This window comes from Orycteropus afer, unplaced genomic scaffold (assembly GCF_000298275.1).
Source record: "Orycteropus afer afer isolate SDZICR_OR568_19922 unplaced genomic scaffold, OryAfe1.0 scaffold00137, whole genome shotgun sequence".
NCBI classification, from domain to species: Eukaryota; Metazoa; Chordata; class Mammalia; order Tubulidentata; family Orycteropodidae; genus Orycteropus; species Orycteropus afer.
In genome coordinates, this window is record NW_006921724.1 from 438,300 (window position 1) to 452,919 (window position 14,620).

General features: G+C 46.0%; 1 protein-coding gene across 1 annotated transcript in view; it reads left to right on the plus strand.

Moving 5' to 3' along the window:
• SIM2 (SIM bHLH transcription factor 2) overlaps positions 1-14,620 on the plus strand; it is a 62,605-nt gene that overhangs the window by 36,581 nt on the left and 11,404 nt on the right. The window contains exon 7 of the mRNA XM_007945532.2: positions 4,236-4,342. Within this exon, the coding sequence (XP_007943723.1) occupies positions 4,236-4,342 (107 nt within the window). The remainder of the gene's footprint in view (positions 1-4,235; positions 4,343-14,620) is intronic.

Consider the following 14,620-nt stretch of genomic DNA (forward strand, 5'->3'; position numbering starts at 1 on the left):
GAACCACCAACTTTTTGGCTAAAAATTGAGCGCTTAACCATTTATACCACCCAGGGACTCCTTTAACCAGCTTATAGGTACTTTTTCTTGGAATCATTACATGAGTTTTAAACGAAAATATGTGTTGCAGGCACAAGTTAACATTTTTGTTCCATGACATTAGGATTCTGCCACACTAACAGAGCACGCATTTCCATTAAGTTGTTTGGACTTAATGAAGATAATGTTTCCACACTGAGCAGTGTAGGGGTAGGGCAGTGTAGGGGTGGGGCTTCCACCTCAGGTCGGTGTGAAGCCATGGAAACTGTGACAGACATTATTATTGTGCAGGTTGTGTGCAGAGAAGGCACCTTCCCTGGTAGATAGCCCTGTCCACAAACTCAGCAGGTGTCATGTCTGTGTTCAGGCCAGGAGGCCATCCCCAGATGACTGTAAGGATGAGGCTGAGGAGTCCTCAGAACTACTGCTCCCATCTTTCCTTATCTCTCCTACCTGGGAATGCCCTCCAATTTGAAAATCTCTCCTCACTCAGAGGAGAATTGAATTGGCAGAAGCACAGATTACATAGTTGCACTTGACCTCAGGGTAGGCCTGCTTGGGAGTCCTGTGTTTCAGCAGCCTCAGCCTCTCAGGCAATTAGAGGCTTGGATTCCAGCTTCCTCTCCTAGGGTAGAGAGTCTGAAAGCCCCAAGCTGGTCAGGCATCTTTTCTGTCAAATAATAGGCTTACCCTGCCCACTCCTCCACATAGGGGACTATCAGAAAGATGAAATCTGAGAATAGATTTGAAAAGGTAAAAAGCCTGGTGTCCCTGCAATATGAGTCCCTTAGATTCCTGGCTCCTCAAATTCCCTGGGTATACAGAGTTCAGAGACCTTACTCCTGACTTCTGGTGTGTATGGTTGAGCTTCAGAAGAAAGGATATGTAAATTCTATTTTCTGCTTGTCCTGAAGCCAGGATTTGTTGATTCTTTATCAAGGAAACAAATAAACAAAAATTCTACCTGATTAGGGGTGGGAAATGAAGATACAAACTAGCTTGTTTCATTGTTAATTTACCTCAGAATCACTCAAAGATAGAAAAATGAAAAGAAGTGACATTACAGAGTCACTATTATTCTCCCAGAAGTATGAGTCTTTTGGGGAGAGATGTCAGCCCTTTTTGGAATGGCCAAATACCAACAAATGCTGTTTTTTGGCAAGTAACAATGGAAGGTCTGCACAGGAAGGGAAAAGAGCTTACAGTAAGCAACTCAGAGGCTGGGTGTGAGATAGAGATATTGGTACGTGGTGATGCAGGCGTTCTTTCTTGATTCGGGAGCCACTTCTAAAAGTAGACTGAAAGAAAAGCTGGCTGTTCAAGTTCATTATTTAAGAAATCTGGGAAGATAATACTGGTCTCTCCTTTGTTTGGTCTCCTATTTTTCTTTGACTGTTCTAAGGAAACCTCTGATGAACTCTCTGGAATTCTCTAGGAGAGGTGAATTTTCTAGGAGAAGCAAGAAGAGAATCTCTACAGAGGAGAGATTTTAGGTCCTTATGAGTTTTTCTATAAACACAGTGTTGAAGGGGCAAATGGATAGGAGGTTAGTTGTGAAGCCAGGTCGCTGCCTGAGGAGGCGCCTCAGGCTTGGGCTGGTCTTGAGCACCAAGCAGGCTCTTCTACTCCAGGGTGTGAGGCAGAGTATGAGGGTCCAGCTGATGAGTTCCCCAATGGATTCATGCCAAAGTTTTAGAAGTAGAGTGCAAAAGAAAGGAATGATCTTGAACACATCTTCCTGTCCCCACCAAAAGATCCAGAGCCCCTTCTAAATGTCAGAAGGCTTTCAGCAAAGCCTTGTGAGGCTTTTTGTGAACTACAGTCACTTACAGGAGGTGATTAAAGGGGCCACAAGTGTTCTGGAGAATTCTTTACCGTCAGTCACTATAGTCTCTTGCAGCTCAAATGGTCTTTGAAAGACTGCTGGGCCAGGGGAGCAGAGGGGTGGGCTGGTGGGGGCAGAGCAGAGCAACCAGGCGGGGCTGGTGATGGCAGCTCTCTGTCCGAGCCCCAGTGCCACTGTGAGAGATTGGCCTGAAGCCCAGCAGGCCTCAAGTCACAGGGGCTAGGGTGGTGAGCCTGGGAGGGGTAGGGGAAGGCCCAGCTGACTTCCCAACCAGCACAATCCCAGACACAACTGAACTCGGTGTAACCTGAAATTTGGTTCACCGGGGTTTTGTGGTATTTCACTTTGAAACTGTAGCTGGTGCTTTTGCTAAGGATGGGTGAACCCAACTATGTTTGGGGTTTGGCAAATCCCTCTGACAAGTCTTCAGACATTGGAAGTTTGGAAAAAACCAGGAAGGCATCCTGCCAAACCTTTCCCTCTCCCTTTAATTTTTAAAGCCAGTGTGTACTTTGATGAGAAACTTAATACATGTGTTTCTGATTCATTTACACATTTGGGGCTGTTGCTCTGTAACTTTATGTCCACAGGATCTGGGAAGCCTCTTTCATCCCTGGACCCTGGAGATGCCTGGTTTTCTGTTGGGAAGCCAGGCATGGGTCTCAATTTTCCTGCCACACAGAGTTAGGCTCCAATGGTGCCTAAACTTCTAGGTGACCCTTACATAAATCTCTGACTGGGCTCTGGATTCAGCAAAGTCCATCCACTGGGAGACCTGTCTCCTTCCTACACTAGAGAAACACCATGGAAATGTGTCCACCAACTAGTGCACCATTCCAGGGAAATATGAGGCTCTTGGAGATTTATGACCTAAAGCCTGAGCAGAACTTAACCAAAAGGGAAGCGGGTTAAAGAATGAAAGTGAGGTCAAGTTTCTCAGTTTAATTTACAGCTAACGTTTCATATCCTGGCAGGCAGGGCCCCTGATCCCAGCCTTCCTCAGCCCCCCAGCCCCCAGCACTGACTTCTCACCGTAGCCTCAGCTGCTTTGGGATCCCTCCTCGTCCACCGCTTTCATCTGTGCTTAAATATCTGTCACCAAGATGTTTGGACCACCTTCTCCAAAGGCATGCTTCCCAGACCAGTTACCCAAGGCCTGGGAAATGATACCATTACCACATGCAGTTTTCACCTAGAGATGGAGTGCCCCAAATGCTAATGATGATGCGGTCTTGGATGTTGAGAGCCGCTTGTCTTCAAAGAGCCGAAGTGAGAAATTAATATGCTTGTGGATGATGAGAATAAAGAGGAGTAATGGCATAGAAGCATTGGAAAAGTGCTCCCATTTCTAAAGAGAGCTTACATTTGACCTTCTAGTCAGTGTTTTCAGTTGTTATCATCTGTCAGGTTTCCTAGCACTGTTGTAACTGAAATAACACAAGTGGGGGACTTTACAGAATAAAGATTTATTTTCTCATAGTTCTGGAGGCTAATAGTCCAAATCAGGGTCTCTTCCATGTTGATTTCTTCCTTGTTGGTAGCCCCAGGCATTCCTTGGTTCCCCATCTTGTAGACAGTCCTCACATTGGTATCTGTCTTCCTTCCGTGTGTGCATTTCACTGTGTCTCATTTGCTGTTTTCATAACTCAGAAGTGATTAGATTTAGAATACACCCTACATGAGGCTGGTCCAATTAACATAATGAAGAAAATTCCATTTCCAAACAGGATGACATCTACAGATATAAGAGCCAGGAATTCAATACATATATTATAGGAACACAATTCAGCCATAACATGTACTGCTTTCTGGGGATTGTACTACAACCCTCCACTGTTATGAGGCTTTAACATCTCCAATTATGCCATGGTTCCTGTGAGTACAAATCCAGCAGAGTTCTGAAACCAGCTGTGCCAGTTGAAGGGTCTGATGTGCAATGTGATTTAAAAGTTCACATAAGATTGTCTCCCTAGTGCCCCACAAAGGGCAGGTTCTTTCTCACCTTGACAGCATTCTCCCAATATCAGTGTCAAAGTTCACTCTCACAGATCCTCAGGTAAGCTTCACTTTGAAAGAGACTAAAATTGTAATCTGTTTCACAACTTTCTTACATCCAGTGGTTTCTGCAGGACTGTCCTACTCACAAACAGTGCTACATCCTGCTCTGGACCAGAGTTCAAAGACTCTCTTCTTGTAAAAAAAGATCATTCTCAGTTTTCAAAACCAACACTCCTTCCCACCCCCTTCCCGGAGTCTTTTCGCACTTGATTAGTTGGCAAAACCAGTATTAGTTTAAATGAAAGGCAATCTGCAGCGCAAGGTCCCTCACCGAGTCACGGTCCTCCCCCAGGGTGACTGAGCTGACGGGCTACGAGCCACAGGACCTGATTGAGAAGAAACTCTACCACCATGTGCATGGCTGTGATGTGTTCCATCTCCGATACTCCCACCACCTCCGTGAGTATCTGCTCACCCTGAGGGCAGGCATGAGGAAGGGGGGGCATGGAGGGATGCTAGCCAGGGAGGAGGCGCTCAGAATGGGGATTCAGCATCCCTTGTCTGGGAGAGTAATCGTCTGTGGCACACACGTGATTCTTAAGCCTCAAGCATGACTTCATCTACCCCTTAGTTAAGTATAGCTCCCCATTGTCAGTCATCAAACATTCATGCTCGCCCTTTAAGTAGAACTCTGGCAATCTGAATGCTTCAGAACTTGCGTTCTTGATTGTGGATTTGGAACCTAATTTTTCCTACAACCCCTGGTCGCTATTTCCAAATAATAATAGTATCAGAACTAATCCTTAGGTAGCTCTTACTACTCTACTTAGGAGGCACTGGTGGTTCAGTGATAGAATTGTCACCTTTTGTGCGGGAGACCCAGGTTCGATTCCTGGCCGGTGCACTTCATATGCAGTTACCACCTGTCTACCATTGGAGACTTTCGTTTTGCTATGATACTGAACAGGTTTCAGTGGAGCTTCCAGACTAAGAGAAAGAAGAAAGGCTTGGTTTTCTACTTCCACAAATCAGCCAGTGAAACCCCTGTGGCCACAGTGGTCTCATCGACAGCCAGTCACGGGGATGGTGCAGGACTGGGCAGCACTTCATTTCATTGTGCATAGGTCGACTCGGCAGCGGCCAGCAACAGCACAGTAGTTGTCTACTTTAGATACTACTCTAAATGCTCCCCCTATTACCAACCGAGGGAAGCAGAATCTCATTATTATCATCTCTGTTTTACTGTGGAGGGTTTGAGGCCCAGAGAGGGTAAGCCACTTGCCAGTGGTCAGACAGTATGAAAGCCGTACAGCTGGGAACCAAACCCAAGCAGCCTGGCTTCAGAGTCTGTGCCTCTGGTCACTGGACACCACTCTCTCAAGGGAGGACACATGTCCCTAGGATGGAAAAAGTCAACTTGGAAAGAGTGAGCAAACAATATTCAATTTGTCAACAGAGGCAGTTTGGGGAACATCTGGATTTAGGAGGGGCTTTCTGGTGGTGTAGTGCCTAAGGCATTTGACTGATAACCAGAAAGTTGGAGGTTCAAACCCAGCAGCCACTCCGCAGAAGAAAGACAGGACAATCTACTGCTATAAAGATATACTGCCTCAGAAGCCCAATGGGGGTTGCTATGAGTCAGAATCAACTTGATGGCACTGGGTTTTGTTTGTTTGTTTTTGTCACAGAAATGTTCAAAGAAGTGGCCTTTTGCTTTTAGATTCCAAATTGAGTCAGAGAATAATTTGGATGAATTGGACTACTTCACCCAACCTTTTTCAGCTCTGCCATGCCAGGGCCAGCCAGGGGTTCTTTCTAATAGGGGTACAGATGGTAAAATCTCTCAGACTTGGCCCAGATGACCTGCTCTCTATCCTTGCTTTGCTTTGTGTTAGCAAAGAGACATTAAAGGACAGGTAGCTGGTCTTCAGTTGGAGATGGGCTGAAGGTGAAGGGACTGCCCCTCTCTGTGGTTGTGTTGTCTGCCCTGATGTTCAGTACAGACTGGTACACAGTGAGCACAGCTGTTACCGGGAGGCTGCTGTCACTCTCTCTTCCCCAAATCCCTGTGGGCAGAGACTGGGAAGACCAGGTCACTTGGCTGGGCACACTCAGACAGCTTGTTCCTTGTTTTTGTTTAATTGTTGTAAAAATATACATAACAAAACATATGACATTTCTGCAATTTCAAAGTGTATAATTCAGTGACATTGATTCCATTCTTAAGTTGTGCAACCATTTTCACATTCCTTTTCCAAATCATTCCACCACGATTAACATAAATTTGGTGCTATCTAAGCAAAAACTCCTCCCTCCAACTTCTGGTAATGACTAACATGCTTTTGGGGAGTAGATCACTGGGCCTTTTCTTCGAGGCACCTCTGGGTGGACTAGACCCACACTCTTTATGTTAGCAGCCAAGCACATTAACCATTCGTACCATGCGGGGACTCCAATTACTGCTATTAACCAAAAACAAACTAATTGCCATCAAGTCTACTCAGACTCATGGCTACCCTATGTAGGTCGGAGTAGAACTGTGCTCCACAGAGCTTTCAATAGCTGGGTTTTTTTGGAAGCAGATTGCCAGAGCTTTATTCTGAGGCACTCTGGGTGGACTTGAACCTCCAACTTTTGGTTAGCAGTAAAGTGCATTAACCATCTGCATCACATTGGGACTCCTCAACCAAGCAGTTGGTCTTAAAATCGGAGGCGTAGTGTGCTCTTTGTTCCATTAGGAAGCCCAGTCTTTCCCACTCACCTGGGTTATCAAACTGACAACGAAATTATGATTTACATGAAGGAGCACAGCTTTGGTTTCCAAATGAACTAGAATTGGTAAATCTCAGAAAACAGAAAAGAGCAATATTGACAATGATTGCTACTATTGTGTGACTCTGACTGCAGGGCCAGCAGGGACAGATCATACTCCAGCCAGATCCAGGGGAGCTGGGCTGTGGCTTTGGGATCCACCACGAAGTCTGGTATCTGCCCAGCCTCCCCTCTGCCAGCATTTCCAGTTTTAAGCTAAAGGGGAGTTACAGCAAGGAACAGTCTGAGATGATCACCAGTTCTTAGTTGAGGTTCCAGTAGCTTCTTACCCAAGCATCCAGTCCAGATTCTGACTCATGGTGATCTCATGTGTGTCAGAGTAGAACCATGCTGCATAGGGTTTTCTTTCCTTTTTATTTTCTTTCAAAGAATTTATTTTATTTTATTGTTGTTGAGAATGTACACAGCAAAAACATACACCAATTCAAGTTTCAGTTACATTGATTGCATTCTTCCAATTGTGCAACCATTCTGACCCTCCTTTTGGAGTTATTCCTTCCCTGTTGACATACACTCATTACCTCCTAAGATTCCTATCTAATCTTTTGAGTTGCTGTTGTCAATTTGATCTCATATAAACAGATCTTAAATGAGCACAAAACTCAAGATAGACATTCTTTACTTGTTATGCTAAACTATTGTTTGGTTTTACAAAGACTTCAAAGGATATTTTTGGCTTAAGGTTTAAAGATTATCTCAGGGCAATAGTTTCAAGGGTTCATCCTGCCTCCATGACTCTAAAAAGCCTAGATTCCATGAAAACTTGAAATTCTGTTCTATATTTTTCCCCCTTTTGATCAGGATTCTTCTGTAGAATCTTTGAGCAAAGTGTTTAGTAATAGTAGTAATAGTTTAATAATAGATCATCCAGTTGTGGTCTCATGGCAAAGTAGGCAGTTGTTCCTGGAAGTAATTAGCCACAAATTCCATTTCCTCCTCCTATTCCTCCTCAAATTAACTCACCTTTTTCCTCTATTGTTCCAAGTTAATAGAGACCAATTGTTGTGCCTTGAATGGCCACTTGCAAGCTTTTAAGATACTAGGAACTACACAATGAAGTAGGAGGTAGAACAAAAACATGTATGAGGCCAGTTAACTGGGATATCTCATGAAACCATGAGCTCCATAGGGGTTTCAAATGGCTGATTTTTCAGAAGCAGATCACCAGGCCTTTCTTCCCAGGTGCCTTTGGGTAGACTCAAACCTCCAACCTTTTGGTTAGCAGCCAACCATTTTAACCATTTGCACCACTGAGGGACTCTTTCCTACCCAAGCATAGAAGGTGGTGTCCCAGAATTCATGCTTGGTTTCAGCGTTGGAATCACCCATGGTCATGGTCAGCAATGTCCACTTCAAGGCAGCCATGACACTAATCTGGGATGTTACTTTTCTCTCCAAAACCAGAATGTTGAGATGAAGAGAGGGAAGATAGCCAGCAACCAGAAAATGTAGTTTTGAGGTGAGGTCTTCATGATGTAGAGCTTTTGGGGTTTTGAAACTGCTCCATTGTGTGGTACTGGAGGCCTCACTCTCCTTTGCAGGCACAGAACTGGGGTGGGAGGGGCCAACTCCAGGATTCCCATTCCCAACCCTCTACCCGCCCCCAGAGCTGGCTGGCATCTGTTTTAATTTCTATAAACTCCAAAAGCTGATCCTAAACCTAGAATTTGAGTGCCATAGCTTATTTGGAGGGAGCTCTGATAGCATAGAGCCTAAGGCACTTGACTGCTAACCAGAAGGCTGGCAGTTCAAACCCACCAGCCACTCCTCGGAAGGAAGATGGGGCAATCTACTTCCGTAGTGATACTGCCTCGGAAACCCAAGAAGGGGTCGCTATGAGTTGGGTCCGACTCAACAGCACAGAACAACAACAACAGCAACAGCTTATTTGGATGGTGGCTGAAACATGGGTGGGAAGAATGAGCAATGAGTTAGAGAAGGGAAGAAGCCCATCAAGGGAGTGTTGTTTGGTCAGCTACTGTCAGATGCAAGTGGTGCTCAATCCCCTGGGGGTTTTGGGAGCCTCAGTATTGTCTCACCTGAGAGGACAGTGAGCTGACACCAGCTCCAGTCAGTTGGCCGCCCTCAGGGGCTATTAATCTGAGTGGGCTCTAAGGGGCAAAGAAAGGCATCAAGAGGGAGGGAGACCAATGGCAGCTGTTGAAAGTTGCCAGATACCCTCTGTGGTGAAGGTGAGAGATGGAAGAGGCACCACCCTAGTGAATGTTGGCCTCTTCACAGATTTTCCTCAGCTTCTTGCCCACCAGGCCTTCTGGGTGTGTGAAGACATTCTCGATTCCTCCCACAATTGTTTCATGGCTTCCCATCCTAGTCTGTCTCCTTTTCCATGCAAGCAGTGGCCACACCTCACTCTGGGGGCCCTGTCACCCTCTATGGCAATGATCCTTATTGGCCAGCCAAGGGTCCTCCATACCCAAGCTCTTGTGCAGTGGGACATGGGGGCAGCTGAGCCCCCTGGACACTGCAGTTCCATTTCCACTCCTGGTTGGTGCTCTGGGGAGGCATGTTCAGCTACTGTGCAGCCTCTTAGAGTCCTACTCAAGGGGCCTGAATTCATGTTTATAGATAATGCTTGTTCTAGTTACCTAGTGCCGCTGTGACAAGAATATACCACAAATGGGATGGCTTGAACAAACAGTTTATTCTTTTACAGTTCGGGAGGCTAGAAGTCTGAGTTCAAAGTGCCAGGCTCTAGGGGCTTGGTGAAAGGCCCTCAACCTTGGGCTTTAGCGCTGCCTCTTGCTCCCAGCCCTCTGAAGCCAGAGGCATCTCTTCACTCAGACAGCTACTAGCTGCTGAGGCTAACAAGACCAAGGTCGACAAATAAAATGGCACAGTCCTGATGTTACCAAACCACATGGCAGGCCATTAATTCAAGTCCATCGAAAGTCCCAAGGTTGGCAGAGCATGGCACGGCTGAACAATGACATGGCTATATGCAGGGTCCAAGTGTGCCATAAGCTAGAGACCATTCTCAAAGCTGCTGCTTATATACGGGAAGCAGGCTATATCCCTAAAGCAGCTACTCAGATGCTTGTGGTAGATCCCACCAGTCTTATCCTGGGGAATAACTACCACCAGCTGCCCAGCCACTCAACCAGGCCCAACCCAGTTGGCATACAACTTTAACTACCACAGTGCTTCATCTCATACTGTTTGTAGTCTCATGGAGACTTTCTTTCATATCTTGCATCCTTGCCTAAGAGGAGGCACTGTCCTTTCCCATACTGTAGTTGGATGGGCCAGCTTGGACAAGACAGGTGAGATGTCTGAGAAGAGATATACGTCACTTCAAAATGTGACTTTTCAGTCCTGGCACATAGTGAACAGCAGCAGGGCTCAGAGGCCTGGCCCTGAGGCGAGGGGAATGTGGTTGGGGCTGGGGCTTCCCCTTTTGGTTCCCTCCCCTCCCAGGTACTACCTAGATCGCCATGGTGGCTGCTGCCATCCTGGGGCTCAAGTCCTTCAATTCAGTCACAGCTGGAGCTGGCTGGTGGCTATCCCAGGACACAGGGCACACAGGAGTTGCCTTTGTTGCTTCCCTCCTTCAGCCACAACTGAGAAGAAGGAGGTGACTGGTGGCCACAGGGACCCACAGGTCTGGCCCATGCAGGACTCCAGGGCCCCAGAGTGAGACCTACAGCCATGCTGACTGGGTGAATGGATGCAGGGACAAAGCAAAATGCTGTCAGCACCAAGGATCAAAATGAGGCCACTGTCCCATATCTATGGCTGAGCCTTTTCCACAGTGATGTCCAAACCCAGTGATCTCTGGAAGTGAAGCAAAGCGCTCTGGAAGAGGCTTAATGGGATGTAAGGAGGCAGTGGTTCTGGGCACCATAATTAGATTGTTTTCACACATCCTTCAAAATGTTATTTTAACCAGGAGCAGGAGTCCACAGGGTCTGAAGAAAGCACAGCCCCTAAAGAAAAATAATTCAAAGCTTTTCAGAGAATCAAGCTTCATGAGGAAAAGCAGGGCAGAGGAGTGCTGTCTTTGGGGAGCACAGGCGTCCAGAGGTCAGCAAGAGGGGGGCTTGGACAGCCTGGCGCCTGGGCCCAGGGAAGAATATGTGTGGGGATCTGGCTCAGGTGTGGGATTTGGGCCTGACCGACAGCACATAACAACAACAACAACAAATTACCAGGTGAGCTTCCAAGTCAGGCTGGATTCCAGTGTGTCTGGCCCTTTTCTCAAGCTTTCTGTCAAGAAGAAAGAGCACAAGATCCTAAAGGGAACATCTCCCTACCCCCCAACTCTTCCCCTGGCTCCTTCTTCATTCCCTGTCTACTGCCTTCTGGTGGCTCAGTGTTGGCACCATCACAGGCATGACATGAGCCTCAAGGAAATCCAGCCTGCCTCCTTGCTCTCTTTTGAGGTGTTTATGGGATTGCTCTTGTCTGTGGAGGGAGCTGAAAGAGGTTTGTGTTCTCTTGAGCTTGGCTGTCCTGAGGGGTGGGCGGTAGATAGCCTGATGTGAGGTGGGGAAGGGACCGGTGTTGGTAAACTTGATGATTTGTATGGTGGGACACTGGGTAGATTTTTTGTAGATGCAATGTTCTGTAAGAACTTTGATGTCCACATGACTATTCTTCCAAGGTAGTTGAGAATTTTACCTAGCTCTCTAGGTAGAACCCTGTCCACAATGAGTCAAGCCCAAATCACAAAAAGAATATAGGCCATGTTCTATCAAAACAGTTTAATGTCATAGCAAGTTTCAAAGCCTGAATATGTAGTCTACAAATTTCAAGCCATAACTGCTATAACAAAATTATAGAACACTAGAGTAACTGGTGCGAGCTCTGGTAGCATAGGGTCTAAAGCACTTTACTGCTAACCAGAAGGCTGGCGGTTCAAACCCACCAGCCACTCCTCAGAAGGAAGGTTGGGCAATCTACTTCCCTAGTGATACTGCCTCTGCAACCCAAGGAGGGATCGCTTTGAGTTGATGGCACGTAACAACAACAACAACAACAACATCAACAGAGTAACTGGCATAGAATCATGGGGAACACACTATAAATGATCTACAAGAGTCACAAACTCTAATGCTTATGGAGCCAAATATGTAACGTTAATGTATGAATGGGCAGGTATGAGGCAGAAGGGAAGGGTGGGGCATGTGGCTTACTGGAGAATACATGACCTACCCCAAAGCATTCCGAATAACAACAGGATTATGCCACCAAACAAAACACATCTGTGGGACCATGTAGTATATGCGATACCAGTTTCAAACCACTCTATAGTGCAGCTATGGAACAGGAGACAATGGTCTTGAAATAGAAGGTAAATTTGATAAGAGTTTCCAGTTGATTGTGCAGGAGTTTTGATAGACATCAGAAGGGATGTTAGCTTCTGGAACTGACCTTACTTCCATCTGGACTGGACATGGAAGATGGAATTTAACTCATACCAAGGTTCTTTTTAGATCAGTCTCGCTGATAAAGGTGTGGGGAAGGCACTTCAATGTCTAAGGGATGCCCTACCAAAGCCATGGTATTTCCAATCACCTCATATGTATGCAATAGCTAGACAGTGATAAAGGAAGCCTGGATTGATGTATTTGAATTACAATGTTGGCAAAGAATACTGACTACAGCATGACTGGCAGAAGAATGAACAGATCTGTCTTGGAGGAAGTACAGCCAGTATGCTTCTTAGAAGTGAGGATGGTGAGACTTCGTTTTGCTTGCTTAGGACATATCATCAGGAGGGCAGTCACTGGGGAAGGACATCATTCTTGGTAAAGTAGAGGGTCAGTGGAAGAGAAGGAGACCCTCAATAAGATGGATTGATAGTTGCTGAGGCAGTGGGCTCAAGCATAGCAAGGACTGTGAGAATGGTGCAGGACTGGGCATCATTTTATTCTGTGATACATAAGGGCACTTGCTGTGAGTTGGAACTGACTTGGCAGCACCTAAAACAAGAGTAATGAAAGCATAAATAATTCTAGAAGCAGAGTGTGATTTACATGTTGTCCTGGTGCCAGAAAACAGTCTTGGACATTTGTTCGTATAGATTATCCCTTCTGCTTGTTGCCAAAGGTGACTTGATGGCTCCAGGCTCAGCCCATCTTTCCTGGTTAGTATCACTGTGGAAACATTCCACAGTGAGGCCCGTGTGGACATTTTCCTCAGAAGATGCTGCCCCTTCCCTGGGGCTCTCATGTATTCTTCCCAACCGAATGCCCCACCAACTGTCAGGGATAGAGAGTTGGGTGGGGGGTGTCCTGAGGGAAAGCAAGTGTACTGGGGTGGCCATCCCCAATGAAACACACTGCTTGGCTTTAATCTCCTAGACTATACTCAGTCTGAGGCCCTACCTGGCAGGGGTAATGAACCATGAGGAGGATGGGAACTGCAAATCTTTATTGTTATTGTGATGTGTTAGTTTCCTTTGGCTGCTGTAACAAATTACCTCAAACCTAGTGACTTAAAACAACAGAAATGAATTCTCTCAGAGTTCTGGAGTCCAGAGTCCAAAAGCAAGGTATTGTGGCTTTCTCTTCTGTGTCTGTAACTTCTCCTCTTCTGTCTCTTATAAGGACATTTGTCTTTTGATTAAGGGCCCACCCGGATGATCCCTTCTCAAGATCCTTAACTGAGTTACATCTACAAAGTCCTTTCTTTGAAAATAAGGTCACATTCATAGGTTCTGACAGTTAGGATGCAGACATATCATTTTGGGGCCACCATTCTACACACTGCAGGTATTTTTGGTGTCCCTTTCAGCTTTTCAAATCTGGAACAGAAATAGAAGGTATGCTAGAGGTCAGAGGTTTATTTTCCTCCCCAAGGATGGCTTGCAGATGGCAGTGGCTCCAAGAGGAATTCTGGAGGACCCAGGAAGGCCACCTACTTTTTTGGATAGTATATTTCTGAAACAAGAATTCCTATCCCAAATGGTCTCAGAAACCCTGGACCACTGGCTTCCATATAAGCATGGGTCACCCTGTATCGTGAACAGTCTTGTAACATGATACTGGAGATACTCTTGGGTATAGAGATGCCTGAGTGGAGCTTCTGCTCTTAGGAGTTTATGGTTTAGAAAACCATCTCCTCCCTACCTCTGTCCATCTCCACCACAAGTAGTACCTTATTTTATTATAGCCTTCTAGCTTGGTGGCGTGGTGAATAAGGCATTTGTCTGCTAACTAGAAGGTCAGCAGTTCAAATCCATCAGCCACTCTGTGGAAGGAAGATGGGGCAATCTACTTCCATAAAGATTTACAGCCTCAGAACCCTAATAGGGGTCGCTATGGGTCAGAATCGACTTGACGGCAGTAGGTTTGGTTTTTTGAGCCTGGGGTTGGGTCTCTGGGTGGTGCAAACAGTTAAGCACAGGGCTACTAACCAAAAGGTTGGTGGTTTGAACCCACCCAGAGGCACCTGAAAAGAAAGTCCTGGCAATCTGCTTGTGAAAGATCACCACCACTGAAAACCATATGGAGCACAATTTTACTTTTACACATGACCAAAAAAACCGAACTCACTGCCGTAGAGTCAGATCCCACTCATAGCGACCCCTCCTTGGGTTTCCGAGGCAGTATCACTGTGGAAGTAGATTGCCCAGTCTTCCTTCTGAGGAGTGGCTGGTGGGTTTGAACCACCAGCCTTCTGATTAGCAGTCAAATGCCTTAGGCACTATGCCACTGAGTCAGAAGCTTGATGGCAACTGGTTTGATTTTGTTTTTTTAAGCTTGGGATCATTTCAGGCAGCCAATTAAGGACAACAGACTAGAGGAGGAGCTGGAGCAAACCAAAGAATGTTGTGAGTAAGTGTCTAAGATTTCAGCTTGGATTGATAGCCATGGGTCAGAGAGAAGCAAAAAATAAAAATAAATTATACAACTCCCTCAAACATAAGTGTATCCAAGTAAA